Source organism: Diaporthe citri (assembly GCF_014595645.1).
Source record: "Diaporthe citri strain NFHF-8-4 chromosome Unknown scaffold_6, whole genome shotgun sequence".
Lineage (NCBI taxonomy): Eukaryota > Fungi > Ascomycota > Sordariomycetes > Diaporthales > Diaporthaceae > Diaporthe > Diaporthe citri.
In genome coordinates, this window is record NW_025064851.1 from 4043017 (window position 1) to 4063410 (window position 20394).

Here is a 20394-nt window from a genome sequence, read left to right on the forward strand (position 1 = left end):
GATGCCGCGCATCCTGGTTTTGACGCGATGGGCGGTAGGCAACCGGCTCCGTGGGCGGCTCCGTGGGCAGTGTGGGACTCAAAAGAGACGCCGGGACGGCCCCACCTCTAGGCTGTGAGGGTTGCAGTGGTAGCGCATGGTGCCCCTGAACCCGCCCGTGAGGAAAGCGCCTGGCATTCCCCTTTTGATGTTGCCCAAGTCAATCTGGCACCCAATGTGTCTCGAGAGCATCTTTCGAGGTTCCTCACCCCATCAAATCCGAGAGACGCATGACTACGACCCCCTATTTTGGTACATAGGCCTAAAGCAGAGGCTTGAAACTTGCTTGCGCCTAGGCTCAACTCTGATTCAGCTTGTCGAATGTGGTCGTCAACCAGTCCCAAGTCACTCACTTCCACGCCAGCATGGTCTGGCAAGTGGCAAGGGAATGCCGGCTCAGTGCACTGGATGGCATCCTCTTCCCCAACCATGGGTCTCTTGAACCATGGGTCACGCAGCTAGACAACAAGACATCCCGTCAACGATCACTCCAGGCACAGGGTCGGCAAAGTGACAACCTCAAACCATCATCAGGCCCTTTTCAACTTGTCAAACGAGGCAGGCAGGGACACACAAGGCTCAGCCCTATGCGACACCGTGCCGCCCGTAGAATTGCCGTCCGCGCCCGCCTCGCTTTGATGGCCCTGCCACAGCGGTCGCGTTCATCACCTCGTTCGCAGCGGATTATTGGCCTGGGCACTCGATCCTTGGAGTGCCGCATCCAAATTGCAACTGCCTCGTCACCACCACTAACAACCCACCTCCCGCGCCGACAGTGCGGGTTGGCTGATTAGCAAGCCCTCGGCGAACTCGTTCCCACCTCGTTCCCGGGAGATCAATGGTGCCAACTATATCTCTAACCCACGGACCCTCTTGTCGATCAGGGAAGTATATCCTCCCAATCGCCGAAAAACCCAGATCCGCGGGTCCTGGGCGCAGCGTTCCGCGACCGCGAACCCGAGTGTACAGCGGTCCTGACTCGCTGCGTGCGCGCGCGGGAGAAGAAGCCCTGCTTCGCGTGTGTTGCTTGGCCCCTCGTCGACGACTCATCATGCTTCCCTGGAACCCACGGCTTTCCTTTTCGTCCCAAGTCCGGGCCTCATGCCAGCAAGCCCAACCCGGCAGTGTGGAGGGGCACGTCGCTCTCGAGACCAATAATCAGGACGGGCGGGGCCGGAGATATGTTTAGACGTAGCAGCCATCCTGGCAACGGTGGTCTGCTGGTGCTGCAGCCGGTCGAGCCTTGTACCAGGCGGAGCGAGAAGTCAAGTGGTGATCCCGCATACCCGGCCTTGGCTTTCCTCACTAGCTGAACTATGCGATACAGCCCCGGGGATCTTGGATGTGTGTGCAGGGCTGTGGGTATTGCCCGCCGGCTCAACGCAGCAGTGGTGCCCCTTGGTGTTGTACAGGCCCGGTCGGATCTAAGGGGAGAGTCATGAACCATATCATCTGGGGGACGCCTCTACATGGCGCGAGGCTCCGTCAATTCTTTCACACCTACTCGAGACCGTGGCTGGATTCCCGCAACCCACCAGACATCGGAACATGTGTTGAAGGAAGAGAAGAGACCCGGGCCGAACTTTACATCCATCACTCCGACAGCACAGACCTCCAAGCCGTCCTCGATGTCCCCCAGCTTGTTTGGGTGATTCAAAGGGTCGACGCAGTTCCCAAAGCGACCGAGACGATGTCGACGAGTACGGAAGACATTGTGCAAAAGGCGGCCCAAGCCAGGTCGTTTACGCGCGATGGGTTTATATTTCTAGGAATTGCTATTGCCGTCACCCTCCTGAGGACGTACGCCAGGTGGGACATGGCCGGGTTCAGGAAATTTCAGGCCGATGATTATCTGGTCTGGCTCGCACTTGTGAGTGGGTGCCGAACAAGAAGATTTATGCGCTGGAATAACTAACGGGAGCGCTGTGGAAAGGTGCTGTATGCTGGAGAGACGGCCAGCAATTTTCTATTCGTCAAAATCTCCCGAGGGCTCGCCAACAACGACATGACAGACGAGGAGAGAGCAGCTCTGGACCCTAACAGCGCGGAATTCAGCATGAGGTGAGTGTCGGAGAAGACCTGTCCTCCGCAACAAGGCAAATACTGAGAGACGGCCACAGAGAGAGGGGATCCAAGGCGAATTTTGCTGCTTGGCCACAATACGCATTAATAATGTGGTCTTTGAAGGCTGCGATGTGCGTCTACTACCTACGTCTTATGGTGAGATCCTGTCGCACGCGTGTACTCCCTTTGCGGCACCATGTACCCGACCACATCGCAAAAGACCACGGGCTGACACCCCTCCAGGAAAGATCAAGATACCGCAACAGAATATTTGTTGGATTCGGCATGATTGGTGTGACCTTCGCTATCGTCATAATCGTCATCTTCGTCTCGTGCACCCCGATCACGAAATGGTGGCAGATGAATCCAGATCCAGGGCGTGAGTAGGCCAGAGTGGGCAATGCGAATTAAACGCAGGAGAAATCGAACGACTGACTGACGAGAATTGTGAACTTTCAGCCCTCTGCTACTCCGTGTCCTCCCCGGCCATCCTGTGGACCTTCCTGGCATGCAACATCATCACGGACCTCTACATTATTTGGCTTCCAATGCCGATGCTATTCAAGTCGACGCTGCCCACGCCCACAAAGATAGCGCTGGCGACTCTCTTCGGCTGCGGTATATTCGTCACCATCGCTGGTATATTGCGGGTCACGTACATTGTCTATGTAGGCCGCCTTCACCCTTCCGTCTCCCGTGAAGAGCTGTGTTTGACTGACACACCGGTCGCAGTCGCCCCATGACCTCCACCACATCAGCTTCTGGGCTGTGCGGGAAACATTCGTCGGTATCGTAACGACAAACCTGCCTTGCATCTTCGTGCTGGTGAGACGGTGGCTGTCGCCCTTCTTCAGCTTCCTCAGGACGGGCAGTTTCGGCAGCAGCGGGAGGACGAAGATGTCGAAGCTGTCGCGGCCCAAGAGCGTCTGGGCGGGCCAGAGCCAGGCGAGGCATAGCACGACGCACAAATCCTCCACGACTACGGCGACACGGGGAGGTCAGGGCTACCAGATGGACCGGATGGGCACGTTCGCCATGGCCGAGGGCAACAGCAGCCAGGAGCGCATCGTGCAGGAATTTCAGGACAACGACGAGAGCGGCTTCGGCTCCAAGCTGGGCCGCAAGGTCACTCTCAAGAGGATCAGGGGCAACCGAGACCCCAAGGCGGTCGAGAACGTGGTTGAGCACGAGGGTATACAAAAGATGGTCGACATCACGATCGTGGAGGAGCACAGGCCGGCGGCGACGTACGACATTTCGGACGAGGAGGCAGGCCGGCCCACCGAGTCGTTCGACTTCCCCGAGCCTCGTGCCGTGGTGTATAACAGGCGATGAGGTGCTTTAGTTCGCTGTGCTTTTGATTTCTTGGGCTCCTGATAGAACCAAGCTGGCTGTAATGTGCGAGATACCCAAAAGGGAGCTTGAGTCTGAGCACTTGTATATTGCTCTGGCGTGAATATATCTGTGACTGTGCAAATCTACAGAGTCCAAAATGCTGCGTCATGCTGGGGATTAGGATAAGAGAGTTATTTCACCACATGTATATTTGGAGGACGAGTTCCTGCTTCCCAAATCAGTCGAATCAATGGACCTCGGCACTTCGAACGCCATTAAATGGATAAGTCACAAAGACAAGGACAGGCGCAAGCCACAGTTCCACCTATCCAGGGGCTTCGTTCAAGTTTTTCTTGATGGTCGCCAGGTCCTCCTTCGAAAAGCCCAGCACCTTGGTCGCATACCCTTCGAAGCCTCCAAACTTCGTCCCCACAGCCTCGACGAACGCGTCCCAGCAAGCACCTTTCAAGCTGACCAGGTTGAGAAACCCAGGGACCTCATCGAAGGACGCCGAGCCGTCGTCATCGTCCTCAGCACTCATGCTATGCTTCCTGGCGAACGCGAGGAGGTGTTCGCGCGCCACCTCGGTGCCGATCCGCGACAGCAGGAAGTCCGTCCGCACCGTCTCGGCGTCGTACCCAGCCAGCGTCTCCAGCAAGCCCGACAGCACACCAGTTCGATCTCTGCCGGCTATCAAGCACGCCACACCACCCTGGTCAACAAAAGAGGCCCAGCACTCCGACCTCTCGTCCGTGCAAGAAAGGAGGAAGGGGGGGGGGGGGTGGCTCGGTCAAAAAAGGGAATAAAATGTAGCCCACTCACCTGTGCAGTGAAACAGGATCGCCTCGCCAGGCCGGTCCCTCACGCTCGCCAGCACCTCCCGGAAGGTCCCGCTGTACTTGTCCAGCACGTCCATGTACATGTGAATGTACCCTTCCTCCCCCTCGCCCTCGACGAACAGGCTCAGGTCCAACATGGGGTTGTCCTCCGCCCCGACCCCGTCGCCGAGCCACACGCCCTCGACGCCCTCGACCTCCGGGTCCGGGGCGCGGGAGTGCTCCTCGCGCGAGCGCAGGTCAAAGATGCGCCGGACATTCAGGGTGTCGCGCAGCACGGCCCGGCCGTCGCGCGAGCGGGCCAGGGCCTCGAGCCCGCCGGTGCGGAAGATGAAGCCCGGGCGGATCCTGCCTCCGGCCGCTTCTTCTCCCGCCTGTCCGCCATTCACCTCCTCGGGGGAGAGGAGGAGGCCCAGGTCCCGCGTGTTGAAGGTGCCCGGGACTACCACAAAGGGCGGGGCCTGCAGCGCCGACAGGAGGACCTTGGCCGGTATTGGGTCGCGGACGTCTGTCTCTGCGAGGACCCGGAGGGCGGCGGCCATGTCTTTCCTTCTTTTTTGGTGTGTTCTCGTGGTTGGCCTGTTGTGTGGCGTGGGTCAAGTGGCACCTTGGCTGTGCCGCAGAGGTGCAGCGGTTGTGTTTGTGGATGCTCTCTTCCGCCGTGCCGGGTGGATTGTGTGAGGGCGAGAAGGCGTCACACTACAAGTGTGTGGTGAAGTATCACGACGTGCCTGGCCCACCGTCTTTGGTGGCTCCCTATTCTGCTGTGTGGGCCTTCCTGTCTGTCTGTCAGCTTTTAGGAGTAGGATCCTGGCCACATGTGACTGTTGGGTTGGGCAAGAGACAAATGGAGTGAGGAGGGGGAGGTGGTGTCAGCACAGCCCGGGTAAGGCGGGCTAGCCGCACCCCATCCCCGCTGTTGGGACCTTGATGGTCAGTCACCCTGCATATGACGGCTCATTTCATGTTCCTTATTCCAACCTCACCTCTTCCACTTCGATTTCAACCGTCCCCATCACTTTCGTCACTTTCCTCCAGTCCTGGAACCCGTCACGCCTTCACGTCACACGGCGTGTCGGTCAAGGGTTTGGACGGCTCAGTGCTGTATTTTGGAACGATACCTTCTCTAAAACTCTATTGCCAACCGCCATGCATCACAACACCCTGGGTCTATCCAGTCCGTCCGACACAGCGCTCTCAGTGCTTGCCATAGTTCTCGTTGACCAGCACGTACCTGTACCTCGCCTTGCCCTCCTCCATGTCGACAACCACCTGGTTCGCCTCCTTGAGCGGCCTGGCCTGGACCCAGGGCTTGATCTTCTTCTCCGCCGCAAGCTTGAGCATCTCTGGGATCTCGTCGTTGGGGCTGCCGATCCCGCTACCGCCGATCTTGATGCCGCTACCGAGGAGGGTGAACGCGTTGATGGGAGGGAGGTTGCCGCCGTCGGGAGCACCGACCTGGATCAGGGTTCCCCTCGTCTTGAGGAGGCCCAGGTAGTCAGTCAGGGGCATGTTGGCGCTCGACACCGTCGAGATGATCAGGTCGAGTGTGCGCTTGTTCTTGGTCTCCCAGCCCTTGTCCTCGGCCGTGGCGATGTAGGCGTCAGCCCCGAGCTTCAGCACGTCGTCCCTCTTGTCCGACTTCCGGCTGATGCCGACGACCTTGTCCGCGCCCAAGGCCTTGGCGAACAGGACTGCAAAGTGGCCCAGCCCGCCAACGCCCACCACGCCCACCGTCTTGCCCGGCCCGCAGCCGTTCTTCTTGAGCGGACTGTACACCGTGACGCCGCCACACAGCATCGGGGCTGCGTCTGCGCTGTCGAGGCCGTCTGGGATTGGGACCACGAAGTGGCCGTTGGTCCTGTTGTAATCCGCATAGCCACCGTACGTCTTGCCTTCGTCGTTGGGGTAGACGGAGCCATAGGTGGCGAGCATCTCGTTGGCGCAGTAGCTCTCATGGTTGCTGCTGCAGTCAGGGCAGTCCGACCTCAGGCACGAACGGGCCTGAGCGCCCACGCCCACGCGGTCACCTGGCTTGATGTGCGAGACGTTCTTGCCAACACGGACAGCGGTGCCGACAATCTCATGGCCCACGACGCAAGCTACGAGAGAAGGGTGTCAGCAGAGGGTTACAACGTGGACGCAAAGAAGACGAGTCTGAGCTCACGATAAGGGGTTGACCCCCAGCCGGACTTGAGCGTGTGCAAGTCGGAGCCGCAGACACCGCAGTGGGAGATCTCAATGTCGACGTCGTCCTCAGTCCACTTCTTGGGCTCGAACGCGCCCCATTCCATCTTGCCCTGGACCGACTCCTCGTCCTTGCCCAGCCATCCCTCAAACTTTGGTGCGGCCATGGTGATGTGTGTGGTCTAGTATGAGATGGGAGAAGACAGGATGTGCGGCGACGAGACGAGTCGAGTCGAGGTGAATGGGTATCAGAGCGAGTGGTGGTGGAGGTCGATTGTGAGTATCGAGGTGTTGTCCTTTGATCGAGTGATCCGGACAGGCTACGAGGTGTACCGAGGATGAGGGCGATTTGGCTTTTTTATGTTGTCTGACTCTGCCCTCCCCTCGCTATCGCCGTATCTCCATCAACCTCGCATTGTCCCTGTCAATGACGTACAGCACCCGACGAGCTTCGGGCCCTTGGCAGCCACCGCTCAGACAGACAGGAGACCACTGCCGGGTCCTGCCCAGACAAGGCCCCGTTACTGCTCCGGACTAGAAGACAGGGCAGCACATTTTCGAAGCGGCCGCTTCGACCGCCGATGGCACGGCGTTTAGCCTCCCGCCCGAGCCTTGAAATTCCTGTGCATGCATTGATTTGCTCTAACGCTCTCCACTCCCGAGGATCTCACCACGGAACCTGACCACTACTGAGTAGCCCTGCCGAACGGCTGGCGCCGACTCGGAGGAGAACCCAGCTCTGAGCTCGTGCCCCTGAAGCCCTAATGACAATTAGTAATTCGAGGGTGCATCCAGATTGGATCAGCGGGTGGCACGGCTCAGGTCCATGTGTTGCAATTGGCTCGAGTCTCGACGTCGCTGTCGCCGGGAATGAGTCAAGAAAAGGCCTTGGTCGTTGTGCGCAGCGGTGCCATAGAACCGCGCAGAACCTGGATAAGCGGCGCCTTAACCCCGACGTCTTAAATCCTAACCCCAAAACCCAGGCCGGGAACCGTGGGCCTCGGCCCCAGGTCTGTCAGGCGCTGCGGGCGCTGCGGGCTCTGCGGGCTCTGCGGGCTGCTCATGGTGTAACCCAACGCATTGATACTGCTTGAGGCAGCTTGATTGGGCAGCCTGTGTGTCCACTCGGGTAAATGTTTTGCAGCACTCTCACCGCGTGCCGGCATTTCAACCAGAACTGGTAAATCGTATTCCTAAGTATATATTACCGCTGAGTAAGTGATCGACTTGGGCACGACTCGGAACAATAGCTGCGGAGCAAGCCCACCCCCTACAGACAGACCATCCGGCCATGAGACTCACCACTTTACCTCGCTGCGTATTGGAAGAGAACACAGAAGGTTTCGTAAACTTGGCAACACTTTGCGACCCTTGGTATCGAGTCAAAATGCAACACTCAAAACTCCTCCGAGAACATGCCTTCGTCGCGTCGAGTGATCCAAAGCTTCCCCATCAAGCTGGCAAGACCCGTGATTATGTCTGTGACAGACGTCGGGTTCAGAGGCCCTGAGCTCTCTGCAGAAGGGATGAGATGGTCAGCAACGAAGACTGGCTCGAGTAAGCAAGTCAGGGAGGGTAGCACTCACTAGCCAGGGCCTGCTTCACCTGTTCTGACTGCGTCCCGTTGGCCACGACGGCCATGAGGGCGGAGTGAAGGCAGCTCATCACGGTGCTGGTCGACCCGGTGACCCTGTTCAGCACCAAGTTGATGGGGGTGCACAGCGTGTCCGTGTCATCTGGGTCAACATAGGACGGCTCCGTCTCGCCCTCGAATGCGAGCCGCGCAAGGGTGTCGTCTAAGAACAGGACACAATTCAGCAATTGAACAACTGAGGCCGGGCTGTTTCACTTCTCTCTGGAACGGGTCTGGAAGGGTAGACGGCATTTGGAAGAGACTAGAGGGAGAAAGGATCAACATAACAAATCAAGCACAGCCCTACCGTCGGGATCATATTTCGGCCAGCCCAGGTTCGCCAGCCCGTCCTCCGGGTCCCTCGCAAACTCGGCCCAGGCGTTCCTCATAAAGGCGCCCATGGACGCCTGCGCGGGCGTGTCCCGGATGCCCGTCAGCCACGACGCGGTCTACAGGTGCCAAAGACGACGGGCAGCTCGGAGGTGTGGTAGTCGGCCCCGACGTAGTTGACATGGAGCTTCGTGTAGTTGCCCCCGTACAGGCGGTACCGGTACGCCGTGACGCCCTGGTCCACCCTCAGCCCGGCCGCCTGCCGCGCCCCGCACGTGAAGCCGACGAGGTTGGCGATGTCCAGGATCGGCTGCACCACGTTGGTCAGCGGCGCGATCGTGTCCACCGTCGACCTGTCAAAGCACGTGTACGCGAGCAGCACCGGCCGGATGAACCCGGCCTCGTTCTCGGCGTTGCCCACTAGCATCGGCACCTTGGCGAAGCCGCCTGCGTTTATGCGGTCCACAGCCGCCGATGGCGCAGTTTTATCATCCGCCACTGGGGAGAAGCCTGTTTGGACTGGGGGTGTCGTTGGTGTCTTGTTCCAAGCTTGAAGACCACCCGGAAAGATGTAGCCACTCCAGAACATGTCACCCACTAGCGATAAGATCATTCTCATCAACAGCACCCAGGATCTCGGCCGTCGTCTTCATGCGCATGCAGTCAACCGTCCGTGGCCCAGCCTCCTCGCCACCGCAAGCCCGCCGAGGCAGACACGTCGTACCAGGCCGAGGCGGCGTCCTCGGGCGTGCCCGCAAGCGCCCCGACCGCGCCGCTGGCCACCCCGGACTGCGGGATGAACCCGTTTGCGATGGGGTCGTCCGGGTACATGATGTTGAGATAGTCGGTCGACGCGCCTCCGGCCGACTGCCCGAAGACGGTGATCTTCAAAGGATCGCCTCCAAACGCGGCAACGTTATCTCGCGCCCACTCGAGGGCCATGCGTTGGTCTAGCAGACCGACGTTCTGTTGTAGGCCGGCTGGTGCGTATTAGTATACTGCTATGCGAGCTTCAGGTAGTACCTTGTGGAAACCTTCAAAGAACAGCGGACAGAGAACTGTGAGAGAAAGCTTCTACTAACGTGCGCCGGGGAAGCCAAGGGTGCCATGGGCAGCAAATGCGGGGGGGGGGGGGGGGACCAGGCTGCTTGACAGGTTTGGCAGGCCGCGCGATCAATCGTCTGGACTTCTCAACTCAACAGGGGAGGAGGTATATCCGTGGCCGTAGGGTCGGCAAATCATCATCATTATCACCCTGCCACTCTCGCATAATATCACGGCCCTCATGTCCCCGCCTTCAACATGGGAACCCGATGCGAATGCCGAGCCGGACACATACTGCACAAAGTGACAGGAGATGGACCAAACTCATTTGGACAGTCCATTAACTATAGACTACATTATCTATTGCTCGGGGTATCGATTCAGTGATTCCCACGGTATTCGGAAAAGTGTGCGAACCAGTGGTTGAACTATGAGACCCTTTGCGCTGTGCGTGATTGTGAAAAGACAAGAGGCTGAAAACCGAGGTATCCCTGAGCAGTAACAATGCATTCCGATGTTCAGACTGGCGCCTACCCATGCCATTCGTTAAAACGCCTCCAAGATCCAACTCCGTCCCTTCACCTGGTCTAGTCTAAACATGACTGACCACCATAAGTTTCGCCGGTGATGACAAAATCGCATCAAATGACTTGGAGTCAACAATCAAAACAACCGACGTCCATACAAACCGGTATTCGACACATTTCAACTTGTACGACTCTCGCCAGGGCACTTCATCAGAAAGCGCCCCGGGCACCACTCCGAGTTCCAACGTTCCTCAAGTGCTGCAGCTAGTTCGATCTCCCACCAGCTCTAACGTGAGGGGGTTGATAATGCCAACGGCATGGTACCGGTGGCGTGGACAGGCGTAGGTGTTGACGTTGTAGGCGCCGCAGAAGGAACCGTAGGAGGCGCTTGCTTATTCCTGAGGTAAGCATCTATCCGGGGTCTCAGGCTGTTGATAAGCGCGTCTTCCGCTTCCCTAAGGCCGAGCTTCTGGCCTTGACTGGTGTGCGGGACGATTGTTTCGGTTGTGAACCCCAGTACACGATTCACCGCGCTCATCACCAGTATCTCCGCCTGGAGCTTACCGACCTGGGGAATCAGGACTTGCTGGCTGAGCCTTTTGTAATCCTGAATCACTTCAACAAGCTTCGGGTCCAGGAGCTGCACGTTGTTCGCATCGGGAGCAGGGGTGCCTGGTGCTGGTGTCGCGCTTGAGCGGGATGGGACGGGGCTGTTGACCTTTGGGACACCATTGGATTGGGGACCAGTCGATGATCCAGACGGGTTGCCAGCACCGACAGCGGTGCTGGTTTGAGCAGATTCCGGAGCAGCAGAAGGTGTCGTGGGGCCGGCCGGAGCAGGTCCAGTAGTGGATAACTCATTGCGACCAAGCACAGGATGTGTTCCCACAGTGGTGCCATTTGGAGCGTTGGCGGTCGCAGTCAGAGATCCGTTGACTTTACTTGCGGCGGTACCAGAACCGTTGGAAGCAGAATCATTGGGGCCGGAGACAGTAGGAGTAGAGCCAGTCGGAGTAGAGCCAGTAGGAGCAGAGCCACTGGGAGCGGAAATCGGTGTTGCGTGCACCGGAGAAGGCACTGCCGGAGCCGATCCAGCTGCGGCCGCGGTCCCGGTCCCGTTCCCGTTCCCGTTCACAGCTGGCGCTGTTGTAGCGGGCGGAGGCCTAGATGGCTCCGTCGCGGTCGTTGACGCTGTGGTGGCCTTCGGCTTGGAGTAGGTCAGCTTGTGTGTGTGGAAAATGCTGATGATCGCCTTCTCGAAGTTCTCGTGCTCTGGCGCCAGGCTCATGTCGGTTAAGCCCAGCCCACGATTGATAACAGACACAGCAACAGCGTGTGGGCGTTTTACGCGGCCTTGGAGTTGCTTAACAACCTCGCTAGAGAACTTCCCAAGGAATTCTCTCAGTGAAGGCTCCACCGCGGGCCCTGAAGCCGCGGGCGGTACAGTGTTTGGCACGGGCTGCTGTGGGTGCGGTAAGCTAGGAGCTCGCTGATTCTGCTGTACCGGACCAGTATGGACGTTAGCCGGACCTCGCTGACTTGTCGTCAGCGCGCCCTGGCCAGGTCGTCCTGCCAGAGGGTGCTGAGCGTGGTTCTGTGTCTGGTGAGTGCCAGCGGCAGTGCCATGTACCATTGGTGGCTGTTGTGGCCTTTGATTGAATGCGGGATTGTAAGGATGCTGCTGGGAGCTTGGGTATTGTGGCCTTGGCGGTCCCGCGGTAGCGGCATAGGTACTTGGCTGGGACACAGTAGTCGGCGGAGGCGGCAGTTGTTGTGGCTGCTGCTGCTGCTGCGGTGTATGTTGTGGGAAGCCCGGGCGAGTGGCGGCCTGCTGGCTCGGCGTAGTGCCAGGAAGGGTCGAATTTGGGATGGCAGCCGGATGCGCCTGACCGCTGGGTTGATACCGGGACATCCCATTCATCCCATTCATCCCATTCATCGGAGGGCCACCTCCAGCGGGGACCATGTGTTGATTTGGATATTGCTGGGGGTGCGGGGGTTGCTGATAGCCGTGAGAAGGATTGAAGCTGCCGTTGTAAATTTGTGGACCCCGCGGCTCTGCGGCAGTGTCGCTCGGCTTCCGCTTCTTACCCGATTCCAGGGGAATGCCTTGGACACGCTTCCAGAGATGCGTTTCTTGGTTCTTATGGAAGCAGTGACTCCCGATGAGATTGTGTCGCACACTGCTTTCCCAGCCTTTGGTGTCAACCATGAAGAAGAAATACGGATACTGCCTGGCGATCCTCTTGTAGATCTGCTTCAGGGTGAGGCCGTCTTCAGGCCCCTTGGACAAGACCTCGTCAATCAACGTCTGGTAGTTTTTGTTGGGCTTCTGCAGCTGCTCTTCCGTAAAATTCTCCTTCTTGCCTAAGTCCAATGGTGGAGTCTTTGGCTTTTGAAGTCGCTTCTGTTTGTCAGCCTTGTCGCCCTCCGGATCTTCATCGTCCTCCCCATCTTCGTTCTTTGGCTTGCGTGGCTTGTATTTGCGCTTCTCCGGCTGGTCGCCCTCATCTTCAGGCCGAGGATGTTTCCTGGGGCGCCCGACCTTCCTCTTCGTTGGGGGGTTCCCCGGCTCTTGAGGTGGGTTATTCTTCTTATCCTCCTCTTCGCGCTTCTTCTTCAGCTCACGCTCTTCCCTCTTCGACATGACGCCGTTCTTCGGAGGCCGCCCTGGCCCACGTTTCTTTGGAGGAACCACAGCCTGTGATGCGTCCGGCTGCACCGTCTGCGTGGGTTCTTTGACATGATCGGACTCGATCGTTGGCCGTATAGGTTCCTCCGGCTCGGCCTTGCGAGCAACATCCTTGACAGCTGGTTTGAGGCTGGTGGACCCGTGAGCCTCGCTATCTGAGTCATCCGAGTCATCGGTATCGAGCATTGCGGACGCAGTAGGCATTTGTACGGGCGACGATAACGCGTCGTCGGTGGATCGCATGTCGGATTCTAAACGGGAGTTGGAAAAGTCGAGACTCATCTTCTTACCGTCCTCGAAGTAGGCTCTTGGTTCTTCATTACCAAGCTTCCCATCTTCAACGCCGCTGATCGTAAATATGAAGCCGACAGCTTGGATCTGAAGGTGAGAGCCAGAGCGGAGAGTGACAACCTCGTCCTTGTGGTAGAGCCTCTCTTCACAGAAGAAGCCATTTCTGCCGATGGCTGTTGCCTGCCAGACACGATTTTCCTCATCATACTGTATCTTGAGATGATCCCTCGAGATGCCCTTGGAAGTCTCAATGATGTCGGGGCCGGCACCGTGGATGTCTATTCTGGCTACATCATCGGATGAAGGGCGAAGATTATCCATGTCGACGGGTACCGCTCCTGGGGTATGGTCGACATATTGCCGACTGCTGATGACGTTGTCAGGTGCTGAAGGGTCATCCGCGGCTGGTGTCTGTTGCTTGGGCGAAAGCGTATATTGGCCGTTGTCAAGTGTCCTACGTCGCTTGGACGATCTGGACCTCCCCTCGCCGTCCGACTCGGGGCCCAGAGCACCACCCTCTTGACTAACGTAGGATTTGCTGTAGTGGCCACGTTTTTGTGGCACTGCTCTCGACATAGGAGACAAGCCGCCCTCGGCGCGTTTTTTATTCATTACAGCCCTTTTGTAGACGCGCTGATCTCGTCCTATTATTGTCGTATTTGTTGTTATTGCAACGAAAGTATCAGCAAACTCTAGGCGTGCCATTCGGTCGAAACTGGTCCCATCCAATACTGGCTCGTCAAGTGAGGCCGCGTCATCAGACATATCTTCGTCATTTCCCTGGGAAACGCTGACGCCAGGCTGAAAGACGCCAGGCTGGAAGGTAAATGGCCCAGGGAGCGACCAAGAAAGAGGTAGATTTTCGCTAGATATGGGGAGGTATGAGTCTCCCGTCACAGGGAGATCTGCGGGTAAGCCTTGGACGAAGTCATGCGGGATGTCTTGTCCTAGCATTGCTACGTCAGGTTTGGCGAAGTCGCTGGTAAGTCCGTTTGGTGCGTGGGACTCGACTGCTGTCGCTGCGGCTGCCGTAGAAGCAGCAGCAGCAGCAACAGCAGCGTCGGGAGGCGCGACATGTTCAGCAGTCCCAGCCTGGACGGACTGCGGCGGCAGCTGGTCAGTCGTGATGAGCCAGTTCTCAACAAAATCATTGGACTTGTTCATGTGGCCATCGTCGGGGCGGCGGCGCGGCGGAATCCCCTCGCCGTGTGATGTCGAGGTTTGGACAGGATGGGCCGGTGGGTCGGATGATGGGGGCAGACTCCTGGACGGCGCCGACTCTTGGTTCGTTGTTGTTGTCGTATCGTCGACACGGCTCGTCTGAATGGGTGTTTGGTCGGAGGGCCGATCGCTGGCGGGCGGTGTTCTCGAGGCAGTCGGCTGGCCATCTGCGGGCTGGGGTTGCGACTGGGCTTGTGGTTGCGGTTGCGGTTGCGGTTGCGGTTGCGATTGCGGCTGTGGTTGCGGTGTACTGTGGTGGCCGCTGGGGCCTTCCTGAGAGTGGGACGAAGTCATCGCCGGTGGCTATGAACAGCTTGCCCGTGGGGTATACATGAGATGCGGTCGGGGGTGGTGGTTGTCGAGGAGCACATGTATACAGCCAGGAATGCAGAGAGTAAGCAGTCGAGCTCAAGTTGTTCGAGGTTCAAGCGGCCAAAAGGTAGCAGGGAGGAGTAAATGCGATTAGATGCGATCGCCGACGGGGTAGGTGGACTTGGAGAGCCCAGTGGGGCACTTTCCTGCCGCAAAGACCACGGCAATACAGGTGGCCAATGAGATGCTATGATTACGGTCAGGACCCACCAAAAAGTTTGGACTTGGAGGAATTGACTGAATTGGCGGCAGCGGCAGCGCAGAGCTTGGGCAGGACGGACGAGGCCATTACAGCTCGGAGGTAGGCCATGCCAAGACTAACCGGGCTAGACTGCATCCTGATGAGGTACCTGGGTACCTTCCCCTCGTTTCCTCTTCCCTGGAGCGCCGCTTGCTCACCTTGGGGCTCTCACGCGCCTGTTCGCTCCCTCTACACGATGCGTATGATAACAGCAACGTTGGTACGTTGGAAATACCAGCAAAAGCTCAACAGTGACAGTGACAGTGATGGTGGCTCTTTCCCGTGTCCTGCATGACCCATTCGTTCCGTCTGTTCTTCATCCATCAGATGACGGAGGCTCTGTTCATTGTCTTAGGCAGCCGCCTCCCACTGAGTCACAGAGAACAAGGATGAGACAAGAGTGAGCACCCTCTCCAACCCTCTCAACAGCAGTTGAAAATGGCTAGCTGGCTTCGAGTCGCTTGAGACTGCAGAGAGGTTGACCAACACTGCCTACTTCCCACCTGAGGACTGGACAGCGCGTTGGGGCCGTTGCAAAGCTCTCATCCTCTGTGGTGGCGTGGGTGTGGGTGTGGGTTCTCTGCGTCTCGATTGTGCCACAACAATAACGATCCACTCACTCCAACAGTGGTTTGGTATCCAACCCACATCAATCTGACCAGCTCGCTCTTCAAGGCCAGCACGGCCGGACAGACAGACAAACTCTCTAATCACGACTGGGGGTGGGCAACGGCTCTATATTAGTATCGAGGGTCTCATCTCACCTCCATCTCCCTTTCTGCCGCCTGCCGTTGCAGCTTACACCACACCTCCACATAAGTACATGTTAAACAGGTGGAGGTACGTACACTCTTGCACTAACTAGCCGGCTTGGCCTCAGCCTCGCCCAAAGGATCGGCCAGATCCATCCATCAACTTCCCGCCCCCGACCTGCATGCTTGTATCTTTATTTATATACACCCTCGGCCTACACCTGCCCTCCCGTCTTACAGGAGGTCGCTCTGGCGGGACTCCGAGAGCACCCGCCGTATTCCTATCGTCCATGCTGCTCTGCCACCTGCGCACTACTGCGCTCTCCTGGCTGCAACTGTTGTTTCTCGTCAGGCCTGGCCCCGGCCCCCCACCTCCTCCTTCGGGCGAAGAAACGGAGCTCATCACGCCTCCACCGCAGCCAACATGGCCATCGGGATCAATATAGCACGATGCGGCCAACCCGACCACAACTCACAGCCCACAGCTTGGGGCATGCCTGCGTATTTGATCAGTAAGGGGCGCTCGTCCGCTTTCTCTATTCTTCTTGCCTTTCTGCTGTTCTGCTGTTCTGCTGTTCTGCATCTCTCCATCTCTCCATATTCTTCTCACCTCCGCGCTCAGTCAGCCTTGGCTGGGCTTCTCGACCATCGTGTGTATCACAAAGGATTCCCCACCCAATCCTGCCCTTCCATCCGAACCCCTCCTCTCGTCCTTCTCCGTCTTGCCCATGTTATATCATGAGTCGTCTCTTTTCCGTTTCCGTTCGTTCGGCTTCCCTCCTTGGTTCTTCCTAGTCTCTTTGCATCCCTGACTGCAAAGTACGCCATCACCGATCCAGGCGCCGCTCAAGTTTGAATGAGCCTCGGAGTCCCGCCGTGCAGATATCGTTTGGGACAAGCTCGACATTACAGACCAATATGGATCGGCAATCGGGCTCTCACTTGCCCATACCGGTTACGCCAAAGGAGAGTCCATCACAGGAGCCCCTTCTGCCCTCCCATGGGCAGAAGAGAAGGAGTAGGGAGAAGAGATCAAGCCTTGGGCTTTTTCCCAGACAAAAGACTTCGCCAATATGGAGGCCATCAACGGGACACTCGCCACCCACGCCGCAGTGGCCTCTACCGCGGATGCCTATTCGTATCCACGATGAGAACCCAGCCTTGACCAAGACCTATACACAGCCTCGCAATGCACCGCTTCCTCCACCTCCCAGCGCCAGCAGCCCTCGGAGCAGCACGAGCAGCACGGCGACCCTGTCGAACGATCCGAGCCGGAGTCAAAAGCCGGGAACAGCCATCAACCTCGTCACCATCGCCCACAAATCCACACCACCCGCGCTCTCCTCGCTCTCCAAACAGTCCTCCACGCCCGCCCTATTTCCCCCCGTCACATCAGCGGGGCGGTAGCGGTTTCCAGACAAGGTACTTGAACATGTTGCTGAACCTTGACAAAATTCCAAGGGCCCACAACATCTTCGCCAATCTGTTCGCGTGGATGGTTCTCGTTGCTTTTGTCATCGCCCCTTGCAACTTCACGGGCTTCCCAGCCGACAGGTCGTTGATGGTGAGCGACAACGATGAGCTGTCATCTATACCTCTCACCACGTCCTCCACACTCAAGAAGATCCCCTCCGTCCCTCTGTTGGCGATCTGCTGCGTCTTTTTCTTCCTCGGCGTCCTCGGCATGCTCTGGCTCGCGGTTTTTTGGCGACGCAATTATATATGGTTGATGAACCGAATTTACCTTCCTTTAATCCTCAACAGCCTGGCGGGATTCATAGGAACAATGGTGGTAGTCCATGTACAGCACGGCTGGCACTGGAGCATCGCCGCCCTGGTGACCGTATCAATTGAGGGCGCCAGCCTAGCCGTCGGACTGAGCTTGTTCGCCTTGTACCAGTACTGGCTCCTAGCCAAGCTGAAGAGGGAACATTACCGGGAGACCAGCAGGAAGAGGACTGTCGACCTTGTCAAGGCCGGCAAGGCACCGCCCTTTGCGCCAGGAAGTGTTGTCTGATGTTGTAAGATTTGTGATTGTCTTCTCTTCTGCGCAATGCGCCCATGTATTCTTGAATCATTTCTTTAGAGCGGGGTGCTTTGGTGTCGATCGTTTTGGCTTGTAGACTTATGTTTTTATGAGGGCAATGAGATACCATGATGTTATACACATATACTTGCCATGTTCTTGGCTACATGCGACGGGCATGCTGCAACCGAATGAAGAAGCCTTGTGAGACTGCTTAGGGCCTCACTGTCAGATGAAGTCTTGCCACGGAATTCTCCTACGCATCTCTCCTGGCGACTGAACTGCCTCGGGTACTTTGATGCCTCATGTACTTGGACCTCAATTTGGGTCACAGTTTCAATGGCATCTTTACGGTAGATCTTTGCGCCGCATTTCACTCCAGCTTCTACATATATAGACTGAGCAATTCATAGCCGGCTTGGGTGGTCACAATTTGGGAGATTCATGAACTTCACAGTCAAGCGGAACAGGAAGAAGACAAGATCATTCTTACAGAGACGGTGCCTGGTTTCAATATCTGCTGTAAGCAAGTCGACATACCGTTGTCTCGTTCGCTGCCCCTCCCGGAATGATACAAATGGAGCTACTCCATGTGTATTTGACGAGCTTCTCTCGTGTGTATTTAAATCCCAAATCCCTATCTCCTTCAAGCGCCTTCAAATCTCACTTTTCTGCCCCAGGCCACCTTATTCTCATCCCCTTCTTGCTGCTCGCGTACTTGCATGATTATGTCGGCTAATGCAACCGACCCATACTTACCGCATTTCCTGCTGCATGGCAAAAGGACGTACCAGCATATGACCCACACAAGATTGTCTTGGATCTTGGACTTTTGCATATCACCAACACTCCATCCCGCATTGCTCTTCTCGTTCCCCCCCCCTCCCCCCCACTTCCATTGAAGTCACCTGAGTGGGCACCACTACCTATGTTCAGCTGATAGGTATTCTCCACATACACACATAGAGGACACCAGAGCGCCGGAATACAACTAAGATGAGTATGCTTTGGGGCAAGGAAAGCGAGCGGGTCCCTTTGACTCGGGCCTTTCTATTACTGCGGCGTATAAGGCAGAACGAAGGCGTTCGCATTTACTCCAGGATGGACACCTGGGTTTGGCATGCATTCGTAGTGTCTTTCTGTGTGATTTGAGTCAGCGGTCCCGTTCTAACCTTAACCCTGCCTTCCGTTGTAGCCGACATGCCGCTCATTGTCCCCAACAAGAAATGAGTACCTTCCTGTGAGAACCTCAATTGGCCAACCAGACTCCTTCAAACCTTTCTCCGCCGTTCGAAGCAGACTGAGATCGCTTCCTGTCATATCAGTCAGCATAGCGATATTGTCAATTACTCTGGAAAGGGACATACCTCGCGGACCGGCCAAGGAGGCAACAATTGGTGCATACTCTGTCTGGTCGGTGACTCGAGACTCGTAGGGATTTTGGCCGAGTAGAATCACATGAGTTAGTTCTCATAAAGCCAGTATCGGAGCCAAGACTCAATAACTCAATTCCGTAGTCTGAACTTACTAGGGATAATGACCTGAGGTAGGCCAAGCACAGTACAAAAGTCAATCGGGTCGTAGGCCGACTCCGAAAATTCACCTCTGGGAGGATTGTTATTAGCGAATTCTGTGTTTTCGAAACTGACTGAAATTCAGACTTACCCTGGATGTGAAAAATTGTCCCGATAATTGGCCCCTCGGCGCCCTAGAGGGAGAAGAATCGCATTCTGATTGTCTCCGGGGGTCAATATGAAGTCACGGACCCAGTTGTAATATTCCTGCAGCTCTTCGATGCCCTTGTTTCTCTGGTTTTCAGTGATGGAGTTTGACAAACCCCTAAAGGCTTGTTAGTTTTATGTGTGGAGTGGATTGGTCACATAAACGAGGCAGTCGTGCCGCCGTAGTTACGCTCACCATCGCTTGGTCATGAAAAGACTGGTATAGGGCTTGTGGCCATACTTTTCAAGATGTTCTTTCCTGAAACAGTCGTAGCTGTGGTAACCATAGTAGTAGTTAGGCCAATAAATGGACCGTTATAGGTGGAACTCATAAGCCCAAATCTCACAAGTCAGAAACACCAGGATTGAAACGTACCATATCAAGATACTTCGACAGTGTCATGTCTCAGACACCTTCTGGTCCTGTATGAGACCACTCAGACTCGAGTGACAACCTTCGAATTTGTGGGATGTCCAAGAAACGGTCTACCATGCACTGCTATTGATTATTGCTCATGGGGAACCAGTCCGTAGGATAGATGATGCCGCTTGGTTTCTGGTTCTGTTTAGTATTAGTCTGAATTATCAATCCCAAGAAGTGATTATCACCAGTGCTTTCTCTTGAGTCAAGTTCGGGCAAGACTCGACTACCTTGACAATTGGCTCAGGCGAGCGTGCCAGAAGTCCCACAGTATCAGATTGGCTTCTCATCATCAGAACAACGAAATCCCGAAGAAATTACTGGAAGGGTATACGAACGGGATATTCGCCACAATAACATCCATTTTGAACGATGACCATGTGCTGCGGAGGCCCCAAAGCCCGTAAGAGGCGGCTGGCATTCTGATGCTTCCCGTGCCTGCAATTGAAGTGGTCAGTCGAAATTATTTCTAGAATCAGTACATCGTGCTGTACTTATTATCAGTTCCTACTCCAATGTCGATCCAGTCGTAACTAGCCACAGTCGATCCAGTCCACTGGAACTACCTGAAGGGCCCTAGTAGCCGTCTCCGCGCGGGTTCCATGGCGGGAAGTAATCCACACATTTCTACGGCGGCAGTCCAGATCCAGCATGTGCGCCAA

At 56.5% G+C, this 20394-nt stretch overlaps 6 protein-coding genes across 6 annotated transcripts; 2 read left to right on the plus strand and 4 right to left on the minus strand.

The window, feature by feature from the left end:
* Positions 1-1729: 1729 nt before the first annotated feature.
* On the plus strand, positions 1730-3438 carry INS49_013056 (uncharacterized protein; the record flags this gene model as incomplete). Its single annotated transcript, XM_043173758.1, has 6 exons — positions 1730-1909; positions 1973-2100; positions 2160-2259; positions 2347-2482; positions 2563-2771; positions 2836-3438. 6 exons carry the CDS (start codon positions 1730-1732, stop codon positions 3436-3438), a joined length of 1356 nt encoding a protein of 451 aa, XP_043023055.1.
* A 325-nt stretch (positions 3439-3763) lies between these two features.
* Positions 3764-4816, minus strand: INS49_013057 (uncharacterized protein; the record flags this gene model as incomplete). Its single annotated transcript, XM_043173759.1, has 2 exons — positions 3764-4128; positions 4261-4816. The coding sequence occupies 2 exons, from the start codon at positions 4814-4816 to the stop codon at positions 3764-3766; spliced, it is 921 nt and encodes a 306-aa protein (XP_043023056.1).
* A 655-nt stretch (positions 4817-5471) lies between these two features.
* On the minus strand, positions 5472-6628 carry INS49_013058 (uncharacterized protein; the record flags this gene model as incomplete). Its single annotated transcript, XM_043173760.1, has 2 exons — positions 5472-6376; positions 6442-6628. 2 exons carry the CDS (start codon positions 6626-6628, stop codon positions 5472-5474), a joined length of 1092 nt encoding a protein of 363 aa, XP_043023057.1.
* A 1229-nt stretch (positions 6629-7857) lies between these two features.
* Positions 7858-14493, minus strand: INS49_013059 (uncharacterized protein; the record flags this gene model as incomplete). The annotated part of the gene is made up of 6 exons (XM_043173761.1): positions 7858-7976; positions 8048-8257; positions 8402-8501; positions 8561-9021; positions 9093-9404; positions 10320-14493. The coding sequence occupies 6 exons, from the start codon at positions 14491-14493 to the stop codon at positions 7858-7860; spliced, it is 5376 nt and encodes a 1791-aa protein (XP_043023058.1).
* Positions 14494-16692: 2199 nt separating this feature from the next.
* INS49_013060 (uncharacterized protein) lies at positions 16693-17581 on the plus strand (the record flags this gene model as incomplete). Its single annotated transcript, XM_043173762.1, has 2 exons — positions 16693-16967; positions 17026-17581. The coding sequence occupies 2 exons, from the start codon at positions 16693-16695 to the stop codon at positions 17579-17581; spliced, it is 831 nt and encodes a 276-aa protein (XP_043023059.1).
* Positions 17582-18763: 1182 nt separating this feature from the next.
* INS49_013061 (uncharacterized protein) lies at positions 18764-20153 on the minus strand (the record flags this gene model as incomplete). The annotated part of the gene is made up of 6 exons (XM_043173763.1): positions 18764-18903; positions 18958-19059; positions 19119-19195; positions 19256-19429; positions 19508-19585; positions 20071-20153. 6 exons carry the CDS (start codon positions 20151-20153, stop codon positions 18764-18766), a joined length of 654 nt encoding a protein of 217 aa, XP_043023060.1.
* Positions 20154-20394: the final 241 nt, after the last annotated feature.